The 23,448-nt window shown below is 35.0% G+C and overlaps 1 protein-coding gene across 10 annotated transcripts in view; it reads left to right on the forward strand.

The window, feature by feature from the left end:
• Pgant3 (Polypeptide N-Acetylgalactosaminyltransferase 3) overlaps positions 1-23,448 on the forward strand; it is a 68,364-nt gene that overhangs the window by 27,550 nt on the left and 17,366 nt on the right. For all 10 annotated transcript variants that reach the window (XM_073956985.1, XM_073956981.1, XM_073956984.1 and 7 more), the window contains 2 exons: positions 5,235-5,335; positions 14,809-14,989. In XM_073956985.1, the coding sequence (XP_073813086.1) occupies positions 5,235-5,335; positions 14,809-14,989 (282 nt within the window). The remainder of the gene's footprint in view (positions 1-5,234; positions 5,336-14,808; positions 14,990-23,448) is intronic.

Below are 23,448 nucleotides of genomic sequence, written 5' to 3' on the forward strand. Positions count from 1 at the left end.
TTATAATCCCACAAAAACGTATGAAGGTCGGATCATCGAACTACAGTGGGCACCGCTTTCAAAAATGACATTTCGAGAAAAAACACGTTTTTAGTTTCTATGCAACATACATATTTCCCTCCCAACGCTCATATCTCAGCAAATTTTTATCCGATCGACTCGAACATATTCCATTCCATTCCAACATATTCCATCCCACAAAAGACATCTCCTTATCCCAAACTGAATACCACTTTCAAATTTTAAAAGTGGCCATAACCCATTTAATAAACGTACAAACGGTAAAAATGGTACTAAAGTTGATACCATTTTGTGTTGTGTGAATTAATATATCTGATATTAAGGTGTACGAAAAGTACTAGAATGAAACTAAATTTGGTACCATTTGAAATTATGTGAAGGGGTAGGTAGGGAGAGCTGCGATTTAAAATTTGGTATTCAGTTTTAGATAAGAAGGTGTCTTAAACAGCGCTTAATTTGGTACCATTTCGTTATATACGAGCTCTGAATACTATGTATTTGGGTTGATATAATGGGGTGGATTTAGAAATCCGCAATATAAGTTCAAAAAAGGTACTAAATATACCGTATACATTGGCAACCTTTAGATTTTACTCCAATCCTACAGGTAATAGTAATCATCATCATGTGTCATTCCGTTTGTAACACATCGAAATATTCGTTGGAGCCCCTATAAAGTATGTAGGGATTTCTGAGTGAAATCGGACACTTTTTCAAGATGAGGTCTTTGATTTCCTTTATTTTTTTAGTAAATTTTCAGATTTTTTTGACTAACGGTTTCAGAGATATCACGCCTTGAACAAGTCGAATTTTGTAAAAACTATATGCAAAGAAATGCTCATAACTTCTTTAATATTGGTCCAATTTGAAAAAAAAAATCTTTTTTGGATGTTTTGTTGTTTTTCCACATATATAATAAAAAATAAAAAAAAAAATTGCACAGTGGTCTTGGATGCAATTTTCGCGATTTAAAATTTAAAATAAATTTTTATCAATGATTGTACTCTTTGATTTTCCTGAAATTTTTTTGTATTAAACTACTTTTAATTACAAAAATGTTAAGTAATATTTGGTAGTGGGATTCGAATGATTACTATTTTTTTTCTTAATTTTCTAAAATTTGTCAATACAATTTTTCCTTTACAATAGTTTCATTTATAAACATTTGTTTTGATGTTTTATTTAGGAATTTATCTTAAAAAATTTAAAAACTTCTTCATTTTTCGATTAAAAGAATGGTTTAACAATTAGTGTACCAGCATTAGTACGTATTACTGAATGAAGTTTTTTGTGCCCGCGATGACTTTGGCCATTTTATATCTCAAATTCATTTTATATCTCAAATTCTCAAATTTTGTATTTAAATAGTCAATTTCTGGTGAAAATAGCACTTTAATATTTGGTATGTTATTCGTCTCGGATGCCCATTCATATGATTCCCAAGCTGTAGTTTCTTGATCATCAGTTTAGTTAGTTTATTTTTCCGGCTGGTACAATAGCAGCTAAACCATTTTCAAAATCGAAAAATGACGAAGTTTTTAAGAAGTTTAAGATAAATTCCCAAATAAAAGTACAAACCAAATGTTAAAAAATGTCTTTTTGTATTTTTTTGGTAAAATAACAAATGTTTTATTGTCAAATTTTAAAAAATAGTAATTAGTAAAATAGTATTCATTCGAATCCCACTACCAAATAGGACTTAAAATTTTTGTAAAGAGTACAAGAGTACAATCATTGATAAAACTTGATTTTAAATCGCGAAAATTGCATCCAAGACAACTGTGCAAAATTATTTTTCTATTTTTGTTAGATAGCTGAAAAAACAAACAAAAAATACAAAAAAAAGATTTTTTCTGTTTGGACCAATATTAAAGAAGTTATGAGCATTTCTTTGCACATAGTTTTTACAGAATTTGACTTTTTTAAGGCGCGAAATATCTTGAACCATTAGTCAAAAAAATCTGAAAATTTACTAAAATGTTTTGCTGATGAGCAGCATCACCACAGCAAAAAATAAAGGAAATAAAAAACTCATATTGAAAAAGTGTCCGATTTCACTCAGAAATCCCCATATATATTCTGTATTTGGTCTTCGTTGGGGATATAAAACTTTCCACCAGAATTTATTCGGTATAAGTCCACGCCTTCATATAGCCCACATAGGGCGGTACCTCCTGATTTTCGGTATTTTGAAGTTTTTGACCTCTATATCCCACCGAAATGGGATAAATTGGACACTGTGCGATCTGACTATGATTGCGGTATTTTGTTTTTGGTCCATTTCACCCACTAAATATTTTACGGTCATCACCAATAACTATAGGGATTTATTCTGGTCCGAACCCGACTTCCATGCAACATTTCGTGACGATTGGTCCATAATTGCGATCTGCAGTTTGATTACAAATTTTAATGGACGGACGCGGACACACACCTCAAAATCGCTTTATCTCGATGAATATTTTGCGATGTCACATGCATTTTCGGAAAACAAACTTATAATACCCTTTCCACATATTGGAAAGTATTGGAAGGTATGGACGTGGCGTGCTCCTAAATATAATTTTTCTCAATTTTGGAAAATAAGTAATTTTTGTAAATTTCTGGATAAAGAAATAGCTATTTCTCGGAAACTTTAATAGATATTTATTTGAGAATTTTGCCTTTTTAGGCAAAGATCATTTTTAGTATTAATTATACCCTATACCACAATGTGGAAAAGGGTATAATAAGTTTGTTTTCCCAAAAATTCATGTAACGCCGCGAAATATTCGTCGTAGACCCCTCATGTGGTATACCAAACTTCATATCTCGACGAGATAAAGCGATTTAGCGATGTGTGTCCGTCCGTCCGTCTGTCCGTCCATTAAAAATTGTAATCAAGCTAGAGGCCGCAATTATGGACCGATTGTCACGAAATTTAGTATGGAGGTCGGGTTTGGACCAGAATAGAACTGATTAGTTTTTGGCGATGATCGTGAAATGTTAAAGGGATGAAATGGACCAAAAACAAAATTTTTGCTCGATTTTGTAGCCGCTCTGTAGGTCGCAATAATAGTCCGATCGGCGCGAAATTTTAAACGTAGTTTTGGTTTGAGATGAAGAAGTAGCGTGCAAGTCAACGGTATGATCGGATAATATTTAGCGGGTTAAATTGATCAAAACTTTTGTGTGAAAATTGGTAAAATTTCTAATGCACATCTTATAACAGCTAGCCCGGAAAGCTAGTGCACAGGGATAGTGGTATAGGGTATCACATGGTCGGCCCCGTCCGACTATAGTCTGTTCTTACTTGTTTTTTAATTAATTTCTCGTTGGAATCGAGCTTATGATCAATAATGCAAGTGAAAAAGGAAAGCCGCACACACCCACCACTATGTGACATGACATGTTTCGCCTTTGGTAAAGGCTCCTCAGACATATCGAATGTGGAGCGGCTTCGCTGTCCTCAAATTTTCTTCTTTCAAATGCATTTTTGTTTTGTTTTTTTTACCTCATTGTTGTTGTAAAAAAAAACAAAACAAAAATGCAAATGTGTTTTGTTTGGTAAGTGGAATTGTTAGGAAACGTTTTAATAAATTACCGTAGCGTTTACACAAAGTGAACTATTTTTTTCCTCAGGTACTACATTTTATTGAAATTCCAACTTTAGTGGACGAGAACTTTTAGGGAACAGCATGGAACAAAGTTTCGTTTTCGCAGAATGATGCCTGAGCGTGTAAACATCCCGTTCCGCCCGTTTAACGCTTTTTTAAATGTGTTGAAATTACATGGGTAAAAATGTGTGTTCTCTTACCGTGTTCCTATATGAATTATTACCTTTTACACAAATGAACATTTTTTAAATATATGAGTTTTTAAATGAGATTTATGAAAATCCAAAAGTACTTTTTTAATTCTTGAAAAAATATTAAAAAATTTGAAAAAAAAAAAATTTACATTTATTTTTATTTTTTGTATTTTTATTGTTTTTATTAGTGTTTTACCTTTTTCAATAGATTGAAACACATGAAAAACACTTGTATTTTGATGCAAAATGTGAAAAATCTCAAAATTTTAATTTTGACCTTGAACTCTTCTGTAACTACTAGACCTAGTTTGATCTTTCGAGCAAAATATGTTTTAAAATTACAGAGTTTTGACCGGAAAAAACGATTCTGAACTACTGTGCGGAGTACCCTTGTTAACAGTTTTCCTCAAGGAATTGATAATCCTGCTTTTAGGCATGTCATCAATCCATTACACTAGGACGGAGGAAATTCCCGTGTTGCTGAGAGTGTTATGCATGGATTCAAGCCTTACATTATTGTAATCCACTTCTTTATTTAGATAGGGCACCAAAGTAAAGTCTGAATTTTCTACATTCTTCCTTGATATAAGCGTCCTTCTTCAACCCATGCGATTGTGCGTTAGCATAAAGGTTTTTAGCTTCGAAAAAGTTGCGATACCGCTACATCTAATATGGGTACCAGGAATTTAGAAAGTTAGCGTTTCTTTCATAATATTTCAGATCTGTATTTCCCGGAATAACCCTTCCTTTGTCCTTTGTCATAGACGCAACCTGAAATATGAACTTATGCACCTTGTATCAGTAGTGGAATTCTATAACTTACTTTTTATTATCAAAAAAAACGGTAAATTCAAATGCTTATAATTTCAGTAATTAACGAAATCTGTCAGTAAGTTTGCGACAAAAATAAAGTTGTTGCTAAGTCCTACCAATAGCAACAGCCATCTTTTATTGTTACTTTTCATTCATAATTTTGCGTTTTATTTTATCGATGTTTGTCTGTAGCCAAAAAATGAGTTACTTATCTTAAAATTTTGGCAGGGATTTATTATTTTTGCTGGAGACGGTTAAGATTTTATAAAGCAAAACTCTTTTCTGATTACATTATCCACTGTATAAACATTTTTCGAAGTTCTAATCGCTGTGCGTCGTTGAGTTCTACGTTGAAATACAATTTTCCTATGGTTCCTTCTTCTTGGTTTGTTGCCCTTTGTGTTTCGTCAAAGAATTTGCAAAATCATTTATATGATCACCTCTGGTTATTTCAATCCATCTTCCGTCACGCATACATAAAGTATATAAAATATAATACTATTACTTTACATACATACATATGTTTTCCCCATTCATTTTATAAACATTTAGCTAGTTTGTTTTATATATTTTAACTGGTTTCTGTTTTTTTCTTGTTTTTGTTTTGCAGACAACCGAAGCCACCGCCAAAGAGACGTTCTGTTTGGCCCATAAAAAATGTTGTGGCCCATTATATAGGCAAAGGTGATATATTTGGCAATATGACCGCTGGTATGTAATCCGAATATGGTATTGTTTATTGTTTACTCAAAGCAAATCCAGTAGACAATACAAATAATGTCAATAACACCAAAAACTACAACTAACACAAAGAAAGACAAGTAGATTTCTATAATTTGCACTTTTAACTGTCAAAACACACAAGTAAAAGTAAATTACGGCGAAGAAATTGGTATTCTTCAAATAACCAATGAATGTGTCATGACGCATATATTAACAATGGCAAACAAATAATTAACGCCATTGCAGGGAGAGGGGGCTAATACAGAGTCAATCCATGCTAAATTGGCCAGAAAAGAATGAACATATTTGTTGGGAATTATTGCGAATTTATTTGTTTTTGTTTTTTTTTTTACTTTCAATGGGTTTTGGATTATTCATCAAAATAAGTGAAATTTTTTGTTGAAATGAATGAACAGGTGTAGAAGCTCACTACTGTGTCAAAACCAGGGTTTCGGAGTCGAGGTATTTTTGGCTCGACTCCGACTCCGACTCCAGACGAGTTTTTTTCACGACTCCGACTCCGACTCAGACTCCGGGTCGACTCCGAGTGTGAATTCCTGAATTCCTATACCAATAAAAATGAATAAAATGTTCACAAATTTTTATCATTTTCCGATATATTGGCCTATATAGGCTAATGCGTTGGTTTTTGTTACATATTCATTGGAAAGGGCATTCATTGGAATGCATTCGAATATTACATTGAAAAATAGCAAAGTTAGAAAGGTTTTGTCGGTTTTCCTATTTTTGCAAGAGTATATTCTGGACGGAATTCTTCCGCGTGAGAAAATCTTTAAACTTTTAAAATATCTGAAAATGGAGGGGCAATACAAATCATAAGGACTACATGCAATAAAAATTATAAACAATTCATGACCGAGTTTCAGAATGGATGTAAGCCAACATTTTAGTGTGCTTAGCCTTAAAAGGAGACCCCCATTATACAGCTCAATAAAAGCCATTTTTAATGATTTTTTTCGAGAAAACTACGTAACTTTTTGGCAGATTTTTTTCTTCATCTAAATCTATTGTTCCGATCGACTTAAAAATTTGAAATTTATAAGTAGGGATCACCCCTTAAACTAAAATTCAGCTCTTGCAGCGTTGGTGTGGAGTGGATATTTTATTGAAATATTTGTGTACACCATCCAGCGCGAAGGCAGATGGATGTTTTCTGGAACTGAAAAATTCGCACACGGTGAGATTTCGTGCATGAAAATATTCTACAAAAATGTTGCTAGGAAAATTTTATGTAGGACGAGAAATCGATATGTTTTCATTGTCCTTTATCACTTTTACCTTATGAAAATTTTATGATTATGTATTTAATTGAATTTCGTGCATGCTGGCGGGCGGATCCGGTTATTTGAATGTCTGCATATAAAGCCTTCATTGAGTATATAATGAATCCTAGAAGAAAGATTCGCCGTTTGTCAGACTTCTGAGTTATGGCAGGATGAATCTGTCGTTGACCAACAACGAATTTATGATGCTCTAATTCATAGGCGTAACCATCCGAATTTCATATATAGTTAATAGATTTTGCGAAATTTACCGAAATACATAAACATACGGTTTTTTTGAGGAAGTAACGAGTAAAACTGATAAAGGGCTTTGAAAACGTGACAATATCGATTTCTTGGATGAGGGAAACCTAAATATAATTTTCGGTGGAACGTTATTGTAGAAAATTTCATTTTGTTTTACTTTTTGAGTTCATGAACAAGAAGGACGTGGAAGGAAGGACAGCATATTCGAGAGAAAGGTTCCTCATTCTATTTACCTGAAAACATGTCATCTAAACATTATGAAACAATATCTCAATGATTGATGGGGGTCGATCAAAAAATTCATTATGTCATACTCAGAAATTCCAGCTATGAGATTATTTGGGGCTCTCAATTCGGGCTTTCGGGCTTTCTTTGTGTCACAGAGTATTCAGTAAGATTTCCCATAGAGACCATAATGTCTTTAATAGAAGACAAGGATGACTCATCAAAAAAAGAAGATGAGAATACCAATAGACCTTTGTGAGAAGACAACTAAGACTTCTGACGAAAGAGGTTAAAGGTCCAATTTAATTCTATTGTCATAGAACTTTACTCTTGTTTGCAAAACTGTAAGGAATCAATTGGATCAACTACACTTCAGAGAATAGTAAATACCCTGTGAATGGTCCTTTAACTTAGTATAATATACCGTTTGAATATATGTTTTCTTATACCTTTCTTTTAAAATATATGTTTGATGATTTAAAAAAAAATGTTCTTGTTCCAAATTGAATGTTATATTTCTATAACGTGGAAAAAATTTTGCTCGGAGTCGGAGTCGAGTTATTTTTTTCGACTCAGACTCCGACTCCGACTCCAGCAAAATTGCTCGACTCCGACTCGTAGACTCCGACTCCGACTCCGAAACCCTGGTCAAAACCCCTAGCTTTTTGTTTAACAAAGCATTGCCCAGTTTAACCTAGTCTTTATTTGTTTATATAGGTATGAAGTGATTCGACATAATTGTTGTGAATTTTTGGTAAAAAACCTATTTTGAAAATTGGATGGAAATTCAAAGTAATAGCTCTTGCGAATTTCTATTGAGTTTTTTTTACAATGACAATTCAATTTAGCATCATCTTTGACTAATTGTTATAGCTTAATTATTCTAAATTCGTGGAAGATTTTAATTCTGCATCATTTAACTAGACAAAAGATTTGTTAAATTAAAAAAAAAAAAAACAAAAAAAAGATTTATTTAATAATAACACAGCAAAATTACTTGAAAGTGGATCCATGTGACTCGTAAAAGTGTCAAATATGTTTAAAAGTGAAAAATGGGTAAAATGTGCCTAAAATTAAATAATGTTGTATTTAAAATTTAAAATTAATAAATGATCAGCCTTATTAGCTGTTCATACAGTCGGACTTCTCTACAACGAACGTCCGCATAAGAATTAATTCTCTGCAACAAGTTGTTTTATAGACCAAAAATATGCATTTTCAAAAAAAACCGTGTCTCCTACTTTTCGTAAAGCACAATTTTAGTCTTAATATTGTCGTCCCCTCTACGAAGTTAAATGTCAAATATCATGAATTTTATGAAATAATTATACAATAATAAAATCGTTATACTGTTTTACTTCTTGCCGATTTTCCCATTTTTAATAAAATATTTATCAATTAGAATCTTGTATACCCTTCACCATGAATTATATTGATACAGATTTCAGCCGAAAATCGGGTGTAAATGTTCTACTAATACGTGGACCTATACCGACAATTCTGGGCAAAAATGTTTTATCGCTCCAACGGAGACTAAATAATGTGTGTGAGAATAATGTGGTTAAACCCTGCAAATACCGAAAATTGGGGGTACCGTTCTATGGGGGGCTATCAAATGTTTTGTAGCCCAGCGACGACTAAATACCAAATTCCAGCCATTTTTATGGTAAAAATAGCGAAAATCGGTGCATACCATTCTATGGGGCTATATCTAAAAGTGAACCTATTTCTACAATTATTAGGGAAACATTTTCGGGGTACTGGGAACTCTAAATTACAAATAACAGCAAATTAAGACCGAAAATGTAGATAAAAGCTTCAAACTACCTGTAATCGGCTGGCTATACCTAAACTGGGCCCTATATACAAGTTTTTTTGTGAAAATATTTTCTTACAACTTGAATAGATGCTGTGGATCAAATACCAATATACGTTATATGTTAAGCCCTATGATTACCTTAACATAATCTCAGACATTATATATATTAGGGCGCACAGTGCGAAATATGGGCACTTTAGTGGAACTTTACTCATAACTTTTAACGTGAAGAACGTAGGTTACTAAAATTTTCCAAAAATGTTTCTTATAGTTGAGGGTCGTATGTGGATAAATATGGGCCACATAGACCTGCGGTTTCCTATAGCCCTCACATATCGATGGTGACCGTTTTTACGTATTAGGTAATTTTTCAACCGATTTTGCTGCAAATTGGTATATTTTAAAGATTCCAATCACATTTACCAATCTATTTGTTTGCATTTTGGTATTTTATGTTTTCCGTATGTAGAAAATCGTTTTGCGAAATATTAGCAACGTATTTTCTCGTTTTGCTGTAGCCCCAATATGAGGGGGGCACTCCATTTGGGATATTTAAATGGTGTTAGGTAATTATTGCCAACCGAGTTTGGTTTAAAAAAATAAAAAAATCTTCCTTGAAAAGAAAATATTCTAAAAAATAATTCAGAGCATAGATCCTTGCCTTGGCGCCCCAAGCATCCACATATGTTAGTAAATGAAACAAATTTGGGGCGGCCCAAAACACCCCCTAATTTTTTCCATTTTCGGGCTACTGGGAACTCTAAATTACAAATAACAGCAAATTAAGACCGAAAATGTAGATAAAAGCTTCAAACTACCTGTAATCGGGTGGCTATACCTAAACGGGAACCTATATAGAATTTTTTTTGTGAAAATATTTTCTTACATCTTGAAGCACAACATCCCAAATTACAACCATGTCCGTGGTCAATTGGGACTAATACTTTTTAAATTTCTGAAAGTGTTATATGGGCGTTTAATGAGGGTTATACCAAAACGTGGACGTATATAAACATTTTTTGGTAGAAGTGATTTTTAGCCTCTTGAAATACTGAATTACAACCAATTCGGTATGCAAATGGGTATATAGTATATTATTCTTAAAGCGGCCATACTAAATGTCCTATGTCCACAATTTTTGGTGAAGAAGGTTTTTTGGGCCGAAAGCTTCAATAAAAACGTCAAAATACGTGGACCGATGTCCATATTCTTTGATGAATATTTTTTTACCACTTCCCAGCTAAATGTTCGATGCCAAAGTTGCTATTCAAGAATGGTTGCAGTGAAATGGAATGTCATTTTTTTTTTAGCATCTTCACTAATTCTTTTTAGAAGATCGTGACCCCGAAAAGATTTAATTCATTTTCAGATCCTACGCGTTTCATCTTCACTAACTCGGTGGTATGGCATCTTCAACAATTCTTTGGCATGGCATCTATACAAAACAAATCCTTTGGCATGTCATCTTAACCAATTCCCTAGAATAGCATTTTCACTAATCTTTGGCATGAAATTTTCACGTCTTGATCGGAAAATTTATAATGCTGTATTGAAATATGATTTTCATGATTTTTATTATTTCAAAGGAATTTATGAAATAACTATAGGTTAATTATCATCAAAAAGTTTACATCCATAATTGCTCTTTGTTGTTGTTGTAACAGTAGTTTATATGTTCATTTTTCTGGATCTATCAGTTGTAAAACTGTGGCTATTTCCATGGTTTGTAACCGCAAAGCTGCAAACTTAAGTTTGTTTGTAGGATTGGTAGGGCAGTTGAAAATGTGCAGTGTATCGTGCGGGCCTGTGCTGAATGCTGGGCAGATGTTTTGCACGATTTCATGAATCCTGCCCCTATAGGAATTTAGAGGGCTGCACCATCCCGATCGTATTGAGCCAAAACTACTCTGCTTTGTCCTGACAGCTGTCGCTCCTCAACTGCGAGTTTTATTATGAGTTTGAAATATTATCTTGCTGCGCATCCGGATTATTAAACAAATTCAAACAAAAATCCCGAAATTCCGGCTTCAAAATGTCAGCATCAATTTTTGGTGGATGCAGTGGATATATCGAAAAATCATACACCAGTATCATGTTGTCCATGGATTATTCTGTGATTCTTTTTTTTTTTTTTTTTGGACATAGGTCTATAAAATGTATGGTTAAGCCAGAAATCGGAAGAGAACATAAAGAAATTTTTGTCTTCAACCCATTTTTACCCATTTTTCTATATTGATGCCAACTTCCACGAATATTAATATTAATGGTCCACATTATGGGGTCCCTCCCAAACACTTCATTTTAAAGAATTTCAGTCATACTATATAGAATATGTTAACAGTTCGCGAACTCTGAATGTGTGAAACTCAGATTCCTCGATTGTAAAACATTTTTGGTTTTTACCATATAGTACTTAATTACTTAGCTGGCCCATTACAGAACATTTGTTCCATAGACCGAACTAAGAAAAGATCTCCAATACCGCGCCTTTTCATTTCTTCATCCACTTGTATGCTCCATCGAAGCTTAGGCCTGCCGATTCTGCGTGCACCGCCATTCTTATGATATGGCCTAGCCAACGCAATCGTTGAATCTCGATACGTTTAACTATATTCATGTCTTTGTATAGCTGATATAGCTCGTGGTTCATACGACGTCGATATTCACCTTCAACGCAAATCTTTCGAAGAATTTTCCTCTCAAACACACCAAGCACTGCCTTATCTGCTTCCGCAAGTACCCATGCCATACATTAGCACGGGTAGTATCAGCGTTTTGTATAATGTTATATTTGTTTGACGAGATGTGGCTTTGTTTTTAAATTGCTCACTTAAACCATAGTAGCATCTGTTGGCCAATACAATTCTTCTTCTTATTTCACAACTGATGTTGTTTGTTGTGTTTATGGCAGTGCCGAGGTAGACGAAGTCTTTAACTACCTCAAAATTATAGGTACCAACTTCCACAGTTGGTCCGAGCTCTATGGACGCTTTGCGCGTCTACACCATCAATTTGGTCTTTTCGCCGTTTACCGCCAGGCCCACTTTCGCAGATTCTGCTTCGATCTTCCTAAAGGTATCAGTTACTTCTTTTACTGATCGTCCCATGAAGTCTATGTCATCAGCATAGGCAAGTAACATGTGGCTATTGGTGTAAATTGTGCCATTTCTTTTGACATTTGCATCTCGTATTACCTTTTCCAGCAAAATGTTAAATAGGTCACACGAAAGGCTGTCTCCTTGTCTGAAACCTCTTTTGGTACAAAATTCTTCGGAGAGGTTCTTTCCAATTTTAACTGAGGACCTAGTATCAGTTAAAGTCATCTTACAAAGCCGGATGAGCTTTGCGGGGATACCAAATTCAGACATTGCGTGGAATACCTTTGATCGGAGGGGACTGTCGAATGCTGCTTTATAATCGACAAAAAGGTGAAATGTGTCGATCTGCATCTCTTGGGTCTTTTCTAGGATTTGCCGCAGGGTAAATATCTGGTCAATGGTAGACTTGCCAGGTCTAAAGCCACATTGGTATGGTCCAATTATTTCGTTGACCATTGGCTTTAGTCGTTCGCACAATATCCCTGACACTATCTTATAGGCAATAGGGAGAAGACTTATGCCCCTATAGTTGGAGTATACAGTCTTATCTCCTTTCTTGTGGACGGGACACAGGATGCTCAGGTTCCAATCATCGGGTACGCGTTCTTCCTGCCAGATGGTGCTAACTAGCTGATGCATACACCTTATAAGCGCGTCGCCGCCGGTTTTAAACAGCTCGGCTGGTAAGCCATCGGCTCCTGCTGCTTTATTATTCTTCAGCCGGTTGATTGCTGTTTTCACCTCATCTTGGCCGGGCGGTATACAAAGGATCTCTGGTATCATCGTCTTCGCTACTATTGGATACCAGCAGATTGGAGAAATGTTCCTTCCATATCCTGAGCACGCATCTGTATCTGTTACCAGATTACCTTGCTGGTCTTTACAGGAGGATGTGCCTGTACCAAAGCCATCTGTTTGATGTTTCACTCTTTGGTAGAATTTTCGGACTTCATTCTGTCTCCTGTACATCTCGATTTTTTCACACTCTCGCTTTTCCATTTCTCTCTTTTTCTTGCGGAAAAGACGTTTCTCTTCTCTCCTTTTCTCCCGATATCTCTCTCGTGCGCTACGCGTTGCTACTGATTCATGGTACAATTAGAAAGGTAGATGCCTCAGCCCAGCTGATCGAATCTAAAACGTCAAAAAACTAGGAATTCGCCATGAAAAATCAAAACAAAAAACCATATGATTCGGCAAGTAAGAGATAGCATGTCTACACTTTATAGGCAAACACAAGCGATAAAAAGAGACAACAAGAGACCATTTGGCGAAAATTTTGACAGTTTACATTACAAAAAAAGTTGCTTTATTGTAGCAATTCGCCGATGCATCTACCTTTCTTATTGTACCATGTACTGATTGTAAAGTAGCTCTATATGCCGCATTTTTCTCTTCGGTAGCAGCACGACACTCCTGGTCATACCATGAATTCCTTTGTGGAGGTCTCTGGTATAGTACAAGTATGGATTTTACGGCTGTTTGCATGGAGTGGGCAATATTTTGCCATTGTGTTGTTATGTTATCGGGACAAGGAGTGCTCTCATTAAGCAATTGGGCTAGTTGAGTGGAATATGCTGTGGCTATCTGTTGTGTTTGTAGCCTGCCGATGTACAACTTCCGCGTTGTGTCTGTTCGTGCTTTATTTGCAACGTTTAGACGGGTACGTACCTTTGCTGCAACAAGGTAGTGGTCCGAATCAATGTTTGCGCCTCGGAACGATCGTACATCCAACACGATCGATGAATGTCTTCCATCTATCACAACATGATCAATTTGATTACTTGTTCTTTGATCTGGTGGCAGCCAGGTGCCCTTATGAATATTAAATCTGATTAAATCTGGTACTGCTAACTACCAAGTTTTTTGCAGCTGCAAAGTCTATCAGCCTCATACCATTGTCAGATGTTTAAATGTGGAGACTGAAATTCCTGACTGTTGGGCCAAAGATATTCTCCTTTCCAATTTTGGCATTAAAATCGCCTAGAATAATTTTAATGTCATATATCTTTGGTCTGTTCGTCCTTTTCTTCAGTGGGAGCATGAGTGCAAATAAAGCTGATGTTGAAGAATTTAGCTTTTATTCGAATTGCAGCAAGTCTTTCATTCACTGGGGTGAAGCTGGATACCAGATGTTTTAGTCTCATGGCAGTTATAATACAGTGCGTCACCTTTAGGTGTTGTTGTGACGCCTTTCCCAATCCATCGTATTTCCTGTATGGCAGTAATATCGGCCTTGTACTTTTCAAGTACCTCTGCCAATGCGAAGACTGCACCTTCCCTAAAAAGAGTGCGAACATTCCAGGTGCAGATTCGCAGATCATGGTCATTAAAACGTTTTTTTTTTCTTTCGTTTTTTCGTAGTAGGCTGTCTTTTCTAGGGAAGAGTTACTAACCCGAACGTAGGGGAGGGTTACTAACCCGAACGTAGCTCCCAAAACCCGTTTTGGGAGTTATGTCACGGTACCGTCAAATAATTTGTTCTTACAAAAACACTAAACATTTACTTAATGTTAGCTCCATCCGACATTGAAAATTGAGATTTTTTTTTAATTTGAAGTCTTTACATTATTGTAATGTAATGCTTCGATTACATTAATCAACAATACACAAAAAAACACGTCATTAAAAGCAAACTAATTATCTACACTTAACTGCGAGTGATATTATATAACAAATCATCTATTTATTTTATTAAGTTCTTTACAATTTAGTAGCACCTATGGCAAGATTGCTAATAGAAGCTTCACTTGTTTTCCATATTTTTTCTAGATGACTACAACATCAATCTCTTCAATCCGGTATCTGGTGAAGGCGCCGAAGGTCGTCCAGTAATTATACCATCAAGGGATCGTTTCCGTATGCAACGTTTCTTTAGACTGAATAGCTTTAATGTTTTGGCCAGTGACCGGATACCATTGAATCGGACACTTAAAGATTACCGAACAAAAGAGTAAGTACTTCATCCAATTAACGTAAGAGTAATCGCGTCAGGCAAGAGTGCAAAACGCCCCCAAGCCAACAAATGTTATTCCATACTTTTGAAACAATAACCACAATAATGTGTCAATAGTATTTGGAGCGATTAAACGTTATGAACTTTGTTGGAATATTGTTGATATTTGTTAACTAATTAATGTTTACTTAATGGTCGTTTTGTATGGAACTTCTGTACGGCTTTTATTATTATTACGACTACTGTCATCATTATTTCAAACAATGAATACAGACACAGGTATTCAGCAAAGGTGGCATCCATTTGTCCATCCATCCATCTGTCGTCTATTGTTTAAAGAATTCAATGCAAGTCATTGGCTTATTTACCACAAAAACTAATTTAAACATGTGCGGTTAAAAGTGTAAATTTATCCATAGTTTAAGTTTTTATGGCCTTTGTTGTGTGGTGTTAAAGTTTCATTAGTTTGTTGTCGTTGGAAATTCTCGTTTTTTCCGTTGATATCTTTATACATATGTACATATGTAGATATATTAATATATTTATTTTATATTGTAGCAGTAGAAGTAGGTCTATTTTTTCTTCAATTTAACACCAAATTGAATAAGTCCTTAATCCTTTTTTAGAACTTTTACTGTATTTGGTAGGGATTTCTCCTGTCCCTTAGTACTTTAATTGCATGCTTATCTTATTAAGTCTTATTTATTCTACTTGTTTCGTAACAGTAGGTCTGTGCAGGTGTGTGCTATGTAATAGTTAATCATGCGGATTTGCATTTTTAAAAATTTGTGTTTTAAATTTCCCATCACCTGGACATTTAGAAGTAACAGTTTTCTGTAAGTAAATATTTGTTCGTTTTGTCACTTTGCTTATAATCGCTATTCTGTGAAGAGTTGTCGTAGAGTTGTCATTTGTAACAACATTAGCTATTGATGTTTGTTTCTTCTTTGTCACACCTTGGCATCTTTAACAGAGGTCAAGTCGTAGTGTAACCCACACAATAAATATTTTAAGGAGGGGTTTAGCAATGCAAGTTTTTCAATGTCTTAACATGCATTTTGATTTTGCGTTTAAAACAATGAACAATTTTTATGCATTTTCTGCTAAGCATGCAATAAAGTTCGTCGATTGGCCTTCAAAAATTGGTTGACAAGGGTTTTAAATGAAATTCCATGTTAATTGATTTTTGGCATTTGTTAACTCAGTATATCAATTTTTATTGGTTAAACCATGCCAGCAAGTATCCCTTTGTAACTAGGCATAACTCAAAAATGCGTTTTTGTGTTAGCAATTTCTATTATTTCTACGATTTCTACTTTATCTTGTGTCAAATTTTCATGTTGATATCTCTAAAACTCAACGGATTACAGCTTATTTTCTAGGAGTTTGTCATAAATCAACAAAATTTTTGTTTTTTTTTTGAGTTTTTGAAGCACTTATGCACTGAAATTTAGCACTGATATATGGCTAGTCACGGTGCTCTTGAACCAAATTTAAATGGAAGGTGCTTACACCTGGGAAGTTTTTGCGGATTCTGAAAACACAATGTTCATAGATGAGAAAAATCAAAAAACAAAATAAACAAGTGAGCCAAGGCTATAGTCGGGTCGGGGCCGACTATGTGATACCCTACACCACTACCCCTGTTCATAAGCTTTTGACTAATAAAATTCAAAATATTAAAATTGGGATAGCTTTGCGCCTTTGCTCTGAATGTCTTCATTAACACAGGAAAAATTTTTTGAAACGCATTTAAGTGCATCGGCAGTACAACCCAAATAAAAAATGGAAAAGTGGGATGCATGGCAACCATCAATAGGCTTCTTTCTCTGTTAGACCCCCATCAACCCCCAAAATTTCATGAGGATCCGATCAAAATTTCGTAGTGTGATTGCACAAAAATGGAAAAAGGGATGCATTACCGACTATTGCGATATCTCTGTTGTTTGACCACCTATGACAACCTACTTCACATCGTTGTAAAGGTGATATTTTCTACTTTCCTTGCCAGGTTTTGCTTTCGATATACCTCCTACAGAAGGGAGATATTAACTTTGAAATAAAACGTTGGTCTTTTTTCCAAATATTTTTTTGTCACATTCCGACCCCTGAATAATATCCGACCATTTTCAAAAATCAAAAGGTTTTTTCCTATGTGGGACCCCCAATAACACCCAAAATTTCGTGACGATCCAATTAAAATTGCGACCTGTAGCGTGATTTTCAAAAAAGTGGAAAAATGGGATGTATTACCGACTATTGCGATATCTCCGTTATTTGGATACCTACGCCAACCTGCATTACAACATTGTAATGATGGGATTTTTTACTTTCATTGTCAGACTTTGCTTTTGGAAGGTCCCGAACCAAAGCTGTGATAATCGTCATTATTATTAAAATCGCAAAAATGAAAAGTTGTGTTCTATTAGCGGCTTTTGCGATATCATCGTTCTTTGACCACCTACGACAACCTACGTAACATCGTTGCAAAGGTGATATTTTCTACTTTCATTTCGCTTTTGACATACCCCTTTTAGAAGCGGAGATATTCGCTTTGAAATAAAACGTTGACTTTTTCTCCAAATAAGTTTTTTGCCCATTCCGACCCCTGAATATTATCCGACCATCACCAAAATTCTTCTTTCTCTGTAGGAGACGATCATGATCAAAATTGCGACCTGTAGCGTGATTACAAAAAATGAAAAAATGGGATGTATTGCCGACTATTGTGATATCTCCATTATGTGGCCACCTACGCCAACCTACTTTGCATCACTGTAAATATGGGATTTTCTACTTTCATAGTCAGACTTTGTTTTTGGAAGATCCCCAACCGAAGCTGTGATATTCGTCATTATTATTAAAATCGCAAAAATAAAAAGTTGGGTTCTATTAGCGGCTATTGCGACATATTCGTTGTTTGATCACCTACAAGAACCTACTTTACATCATTAGAAAGGTGATATTTTCTACTTTCATTGTCAGGTTTTGCTTTTGGTATACCCCGTAAAAGCTGAGATATTCACTTAGGAAAAAAACGTTGTCTTTTTCTCCAAATAAGTTTTTTGCCCATTACGACCCCTAAATATTATCCGACTATCACCAAAATTAATAGGCTTCTTCATCTGTGTGACCCCCATTAACCCTCAAAATTTCATGACGATCCGATCAAAATTGAGGCCTGTAGCGTGATTTCCAAAAAAGTGTAAAAATGGGATGTATTACCGACTATTGCGGTATCTCCGTTATTTGGTCACCTACGCCGACCTAGTTTACATCATTGTAAAGATGGGATCTTCTACTTTCATAGCCAGGCTTTGCTTTTGGAAAGTCCCCAACCAAAGCTGTGATATTCGTCATTATAATTAAAATCGCAAAAATGAACATTTGGGTTTTATTTGCGACTATTGTGATATCTTCGTTGTTTGATCACCTACGAGAACCTACTTTACATCATTAGAAAGGTGATATTTTCTACTTTTATTGTCAGGTTTTGCTTTTGGTATACCCCGTACAAAAACTGAGATATTCGCTTAGGAAAAAAACGTTGTCTTTTTATCAACATAAGTTTTTTGCCCATTCCGACCTCTAAATATTATCCGACCATCACCAAAATCAATAGGCTTCTTCCCCTCCGGGACCCCCATCAATATCCAAAATTTCGTGACGATCCGATCAAAATTGCGACCTGTAGCGTGATTACAAGGTTTAGATGGACAGACGGACGGACGGACGGACTGACGGACGGACACACATAGCCAGATAGACTCAGCTCATGGAGACATTCATTTTGGTATATATAAGTATGGGTCTACGACCATTATTTCGATGCGTTACAAACTTTTTGGCCAAAACCAACTTATAATACCCTCCCCACATAGTGGTGTAGGGTATAAAAATCGCCAGAGCGCTTTTTAAATAAATCGCGATTCAAGTTGACATTTTTAAGGGTTTTTTAGGTTTTCACGATTTTGCTTGGAAACCGCAAGTTTTATCGAAATGGAAGTAAAGAAATGTTGTAGCCATGAAAATTCTCTACAAGATTGACTTTTAAAACAATATTTTAAATAAAATCGTCTAAAACGTGCAATTTTGTTGCAAATGTATTGGCCACCACTGTAAGTTAGCTTAATAGGTCAAAAATATGATGTAATTTTTTTCTATTTTTACCCTCCACCATATAATAGAGGGTAAAAATTTTGTTATTCCGTTTGTAACTCCTCGAAATAAAGTTTTGGGCTTCCAGTAGTGGAATTCTGTAACGCATTTTTGGAGTTACCGACAAAAATCTGTAAAATTAAAATGCATTGAAATTCATACTTTTTTACAATTAAATTAATAGCTTGAATGTACAATGCACTGGTATTGAATGAATTTGACAAAAAATTCTGTCGTTTCACGTATTTTAATTGTATGACTTTCTCTTCTGGCAACGCAACTACGAATTCAAATTCGTTCGAACTTCTACCAAACATTTTCAACAAAAACAGGAGTTTGGTAGTCATTCGAACGAATTCGAATTGTCTTTCACGACCATAATACTTTTTATTCATAATTTTGCTTATCATATATACCGATTTTTGTCGGTAACTAAAAAAATGAGTTGTTGAATTTCACTACAAATATTAGAAAACATTTTTACCAACATTTGTATATTTAGGTTCTCGCTTTGAACCCATATAACGCATCGCGCCGATTTAATGTTGTAGCTAGGTATTATGTATATTCAGATGAAAATATTTTATTCAGTTTTTATCTACATTTTCGCATACATTTAGGGTTCATAAAGGTCCAAACATTTCTCCAACAAAAATTATAGACATATGTAGGTCTACGTTTTGGTATAACCCCAATATGGTACCGTACCCAATTTCAGTTATTTTTGGGCTTTTTATTAACGTTTTCGTACTTATTAGCAATAATTTGGCATTTATGGTTCTCAGTAGGTAACAAATTCTTCACCAAAAATTGTGGACATGGGCTTTAATTACTTAGTTGGGCCTCTGCAGGACATTTGTCCTATAAGCCGAGCTAAGATTTCCATTCCTCTCTATTCCCCGTTATGACATGGCTTGGAATACTCTTGAACGAAATGGGCCGCCCGAAGGCTGCTTTAAAAACGACAAAAAGGTCGTAGGTTCCGATTTTGTTCTCTGTGTGTTCTCTAGGATTTGCATACACCTTATCAGCTTGTCGCCACGGGTTTTGAACAACTCGGCTGGTTAGCCATCGGCTCACAGTGTCACGACCGTGGCCAAAAATGGTAAATCGGGAGGTACCGTTCTATGGGGCTATATCAAAACGTGGTCCGATATAGCCCTTTTTCAATAGTGATATAAACTTCTATACCAAATTACAAAGATCTATCTTAAAAGTTAAAGTTTCAAAAAAATATTTTAAATAAAATTTCCTAAAACGTGAAATTTTGTTACAAATGTATTGACCACCACTGTATATACTTTATAGGGTCTCCGACAAATATTTCGATATGTTACAAACGGAATGACAAATTTAATTATACCCTCCATATCGGGTGGATGGTGTGGGTAAAACCTTCAAAATACCGAAAATCGGGGTACCGGTCTATGCTATATCAAACCATGGTCCTATGTCTACTATTCTCTGTAGCAATGTTCATTCTGTCATTTCGGTTGGATAATGTAACTAAAACTTTTAAAATACCGAAAATCGTTGTGTGGGGCTATATCAAAAGGTGACCGACCATCCCAGCTGTTTGTTCTCGAGATTGCAAGTCAACAATAAGTACGTATACCAAAATTGATGCACCCATTCCTTCCATTTTTGGACACAGTTAATATGAAATCGCGAAATAGTGCGGCTCCTACTGCCTTATTGTTCTTCCGCGGGTTTATTGCTGTGTTTGCTTCATCTTGACCGGGCCGGTAGCAGCACTACACTCCTGGCCATACCATGAGTTTCTTGGTGGTGATTTCTGGTAATCAAGTATGGATTTTGCGGCTGTTTGCATGGAGTGGACAATACTTTGCCACTGTGCTGATATGTTAATCGTGCCGATAAAATATCAGCAAAGTGGCAAAGTATTGTGCTTTGATTAAGCTTTTGGCCAGTCAAGTGGAATATGCTGTGACTACCTTTTGTGATTGCAGCTTACCGATATCCAACTTCCGTGTTGTGTCTTTTCGTACTTCATTTGCTACGTTTTACGTTTGAAGACAGCCAGGTGCGGGGCCTTTGCTTGGTATATTTCTTCCCCTACGTCACCCAACGAACTGGGAGCCCCTAGCTATTCAATTTAAAAATGTATATTGTGAATATTTTTGGGCCAATAGTTTACTGGGAGCTCTCTATTTATTAGGTGTTCTATAGTGGAAGCTAAAATTTTGCGACATATTCGCAATATCTATTTAATGTAAAAATTCAATGTAAAAATAGATATTGCGAATATTTTTGTGCTAAAAGTCGCAAAATTTTAGCCCCCACTATGGAACACCTAAAAAAGAATCGGTTTTCCCGAGTCATAGTGATTTTCTTCTATTCCACAGAAAATAACCAATGCCTCAAGCAAAGTTTTAAAGCTGTGAAAATCCAGTTTCCACTTATGATAAAAGAGGGGCCAAGAAAATGTCTGTTCTTTGCAGAGTTTAAGGGATTATGAGAATGTTATGCCTTATGGAAACGTATTCAGTATGGTTAAAAGAGCGACAATGTGTTGCGCTGTTTACCGTGAATTTGAATTAACATTTTTATGCCATACTTTTTTCACAACTCTGTTATTAAACTTTGGGTAGAACTGTAAAGTGATTATACATTTTAGGTCGATTTGTAAACACGCGTTCATGGGAAATATTTAAACTAAAAAGCAATGGCAAAATTATGATTCTTGTAAAATGTCTGGAAAAAAGTGAAATTTACCCGTTTCTTTTAAGCGTGAACACCAATAGATTTTGATAAATACAAATTTAAATATGTAAATACAAGTAACTTTAGTATTTATAGCTTTACTTCATTATTCGATTTTGATGATGTGATTATTCGATTGCTAATAAATAGCGGCAACACTTTCTCTATGTTCTCGTTATTTTTTAGATCATTTAATGTGTATTTGTGGAATATTTTAGTAGAAAATAATAGTTTCTCCGTGAAATAAATCAATCAAATTAAATAAATTAATCAAATACTAATCTATAACGACGTAGATTTTCTATAATTTGCATTTCGAGGTAATATAAAAAAGAAACAAACGTCCCACTTTAAATAATTTCGAACACTTTTACTACAGTCATTCATTATTTAGTGTTCAATTAGCTGAGAATTTGGATATCGTATTGCAAAACAACAACATGTTTATATCAAAATGTAATTTTAACTTAAATGTATTTGTTGACTTTTTCTCAATTGGTATAAACCAGCCAGCACTCTACTTAAAAATAATAAAATATATTCCTCCATAAACACTATTTCAAAATCAATTTGCAACTTGAGTGGGTGGATGTTTATAGAAATAATAGAAATTCCATTTTAAAGATTGTCATCTTTTCGTAAACACATTGGCGATGTTTCCAGACCAACACCTGTATACAGATCATTTTCCTGGGATGCATTTTGAAATACGTACAAATAAATCACAAAAAAACAGGTATTGATTTGGAATAGTGCCAATTGTGTTGAAATCAAACAACCAACACAACATGTTGTTTTATTTCCAGTTATAACGTAGTAAAATTTACGGTTATGACGTTTATCGTAGGCTTACCCATTTTGTGGATTGTCATACAACTGGGTAAGACCAACGTACATTTTTATATTCAGTACCTCTAACCAAGTATTTTAAAAAAGTTGTAACAAGGCTGAAGAATGTTGGTAATACTGCAGATAGTCAAAAACCAGTAAGGACCATAGTCGGGCGGGGCCGACTATATGATACCCTACACCACTGTGAATATGTAAAATATAGGAGATACATATCAATTTGAACTGATTTTTATATAATATGGTACACTTATTACTAGACAATATTCCGTCACACATTCCAAATTTCATCAAAATTGGACAGATCGGGCGAAAATATATATGGGAGCTATATCCAAATCTGAACCGACTTCGATGTAATTTGGCACATTTATTTTTAGACCGAATTCAGTCACACATTCCACATTTCATCGAAATCAAACATATATAGCGTGTTTGGTGCAGCAAATACATCAAATCTGGCGAAAATATATATTGGAGCTATATACAAATCTGAACCGATTTCGATGTAGTTTGGCAATTTTTTTTTAGACCGAATTCAGTCACACATTCCAAATTTCATCAAAATCGGACGTATGTAGCGTGTTTGGTGCGACCTGTACGTTGCGAACAAAAATACATGGACAGACGGACATGCATAAATCGACTCAGAAAGTGATTATATGTATATTCCCAAAAGGAACTATGGGTCTATTTTGTTTCCTTTTGTTTTTTTCCTTACCACA

The sequence above is a fragment of the Musca autumnalis genome, unplaced genomic scaffold (genome assembly GCF_047663935.1).
Source record: "Musca autumnalis isolate F117 unplaced genomic scaffold, ASM4766393v1 scaffold_5, whole genome shotgun sequence".
In the NCBI taxonomy this organism is placed as follows: Eukaryota; Metazoa; Arthropoda; class Insecta; order Diptera; family Muscidae; genus Musca; species Musca autumnalis.